General features: G+C 48.2%; 1 protein-coding gene across 1 annotated transcript in view; it reads left to right on the top strand.

The window, feature by feature from the left end:
* Positions 1 to 881, top strand: part of EPO (erythropoietin) — a 26,349-nt gene extending 25,468 nt beyond the window's left edge. The window contains exon 6 of the mRNA XM_018571375.1: positions 658 to 881. Within this exon, the coding sequence (XP_018426877.1) occupies positions 658 to 801 (144 nt within the window). The 3' untranslated portion in view covers positions 802 to 881. The remainder of the gene's footprint in view (positions 1 to 657) is intronic.
* The last annotated feature ends 2,083 nt before the right edge of the window (positions 882 to 2,964 follow it).

Here is a 2,964-nt window from a genome sequence, read left to right as displayed (position 1 = left end):
TTCCCCCCCCCCCCCCCCCGCCCCATTATATAAACAAAATGACTGAATCATTTTGGTGTCACCCCTCCAATGGTGTCAGCCGGGTGCGGGCCGCACCCTCCTTGTGACGCCACTGCCTGTTGATTGGCTTCTAGACCTGAGCACTGTCACATGGGAGGAAGTCACATGCTTCTACCATGCTGGGAAGCCCCAGGTATTTTCACCAGCTGAGTCAGTGGAGGGAGCGGCGGGAGATCACTGGAGAGGTGTTGTTGGGATCGATGTTCGTTAAAAGTCCTTCCAAGCCTTTCTGACACTCCAGCCACATAGGGGATGACCAGATCACTCCATGTGTTCATCTTCTCCTCTCTGTTGACTGGTCCGGGGTTTTTGCTTGACCTACTGGATGTTCTAACAAAAGCCAAATAGGCTGATAAGAGGTGTGTTGGTGGAATGCTGGACCCAACACATGAAGGATCAGGTTTTTAGGTCTGAGTTCTCAATCAGCCGGGGTATCTATGGGAAGTGTTGAGACTCTGAAACGCGTTGGATTTTTGACGGGCCTTACACCGCATCTGTGGCGCTTTCACTCTCACAAAGACCCCAGTCACTGAAACCTAATGACTAAAGACTCGCTTCTGAACAAGCAATAATGTGTATTTCTTTTATTTCCATCAGACCGAATCAGAATATCCGCCTAGAGAAGCAAGAACGTTTCCCGCAAGGACTTTACAGCAATTCTACGGTGTTTACAGGAACTTTTTACAAGGGAAATATAGGACTGTCATCATTTCCATTTGCAGCCGAGCTCAGAACAGATGATGCACCACGTGGACAGACAGCCGCCCCCCACTCCCACCATTACTCCACTCCGCTCCGCCAGGACAAGGACTCTACGGACATGACTTGTGGTTTTTTTTTTTAGTGTATGATTATTCACAGCAGAAAACAAGGTGAAAAAAAAAGGTATGAAGATAGTTTATATTTGATATTAAGTTAAGAACGTAAATATTTCTATATATTTAACTTTTCTGGGTCAAATAAATATATTTTTCTCGTGCTTCGGTGGTGGTATTTCAGAAACAAAATGCAAACGGTAAATACTTGGAGACGGTAGCGTTCTTTTTTAGCAACGAGAACAACAGGGTCATTACCAAAAGGGTGAAGAGTTTGGAGAAGGCCGGAGAAGTGAACCATCTAGACCAGGGGTGCCCACAATTTCTGTGATAAGATCTACTTTTCAAATGGCGAGCTACATGAGATCTACCAACGGAAAAAAAACCTTCCTCGCTCTTACTCTCCTTGCTCTCTCTCTCCTCTCTCTCTTGGCTGTCATTCCTCGTTTTCTCTCCTGGCTGTCTCTCCCCGCTCTCTCTCCTCTGGCTGTCTTTTCTCTCTCTCCTGGCTGTCTCTCTTCTCTCTCCCCTGGCTGTCTTTTCTCTCTCTCCTGGCTGTCTCTCCTTGTTCATCCTCCTGGCTGTCTCTCCTTGCTCTCTCTCTCCTGGCTGTCTCTCCTCTCTCCCCTGGCTGTCTCTCCTGGCTGTCATTCCTCATTTTCTCTCCTGTCTCTCTTCGCTGTCTTGGCTGTCTCTCCTTGCTCTCTCTCTCTTGGCTGTCTCTCCTTGCTCTCTCTCTCCTGGCTGTCTCTCCCGCTCTCTCTCCTGGCTGTCTCTCCCGCTCTCTCTCCTGGCTGTCTCTCCCCGCTCTCTCTCCTGGCTGTCTCTCCTCTCTCCCCTGGCTGTCTCTCCCCGCTCTCTCTCCTGGCTGTCTCCTCTCTCCCCTGGCTGTCTCTCTTGCTGTGTAAAGTAATATTCTTTGATGTAATACGTAGCACTTCAACCCCCAGTATCCCCCAGAGAGGTGTCGGGGAGCTCGGCTCAGCAGACTCAGGCTGATAGGGAATCATGTGTGCACAGCTATTATACCAACATGGAATAAAGGGGCCGCCATTCCCCCCCTTCCTGATCTACCAGCATCAGCTGTGAGAGCTCCTGCTAGATCACCATCTACATAATGGGCCCCCCTGCTCTAGGACAACATAGCTGAACCGGAACAATTCTCCAATTCAGCTCACTTTCCAGCTCAGCTCTGTTGTCCTAGATCGTTCACTTCTCCGGCCTTCTCCAAACCCTTCACCCTTCTGTGAATAACCCTGCAAGTAAAAATCGTAAAGTTCTTGTAATTGTCTTTAACTTAAAGTGACATTAAACCCTCAGATTGTTTTTAACATAAACCAATACTGTAATGTGTGCCTTACTGTAATCCATGGTAGTTTCCCTTCTCTTTGCTGCTCTTCCTTTTAAATCCTCATGTCTTCTCATGCTGGGGGAGAACTTCCCTTTGCTGCTGAGTGCCTCTTCCTGTAGTGCTGGCTCAGGTTGTGAACCTGCACACAGACACCGTGTATCCATTCCAGAGACAAGGCAGTCTGCTGCAAAACAGAAGTTCTCCCCCCAGCATGAGAAGAGATACGGATTTAAAAGGAAGAGCAGCAAAGAGAAGGGAAACTACCATGGATTACAGTAAGGCGCACATTACAGTATTGGTTTATGTTAAAAAAACCAATAATGGTTTAATGTCACTTTAAATATTATACTTAGGGCTTTATTTATCATGGGATCACCCAGCATATACATTGAGTAACAGGCACAGGAGGAGGTGTCAATGGGTGATGTCACCACACTTGTATTCTATGAAGAACTACAAGTCTCTCTGCCGAAGTGGTTGGTGGGACTTGTACTTTCGCTGTTCGCACATCCTGGTAAAGGATCTGTGAATGGAAGATGGACGGAGCCCCAAACAGCCACGCCAAATTCAAATTTGTACAACAAGCCTGCGGGGAGAAGAACCCCACGATTCAGGAAAGTGGGGGGTTAGCATTGGGGTTTGCTCAGGGTCGGATTTACTCTCTCTGCTGCCCCAAGGCCAGGTTCCTCAATGCGCCCCCCCTACCTGCCAAACCCCCCCCCATGGAGAATGGCAGAC

This window comes from Nanorana parkeri, unplaced genomic scaffold, assembly GCF_000935625.1.
Source record: "Nanorana parkeri isolate BGI_ZX_2015 unplaced genomic scaffold, ASM93562v1 scaffold1746, whole genome shotgun sequence".
NCBI classification, from domain to species: domain Eukaryota; kingdom Metazoa; phylum Chordata; class Amphibia; order Anura; family Dicroglossidae; genus Nanorana; species Nanorana parkeri.
Note: the sequence above shows the minus strand (reverse complement) of the source record. Positions and strands in the feature narration are given on the sequence as shown.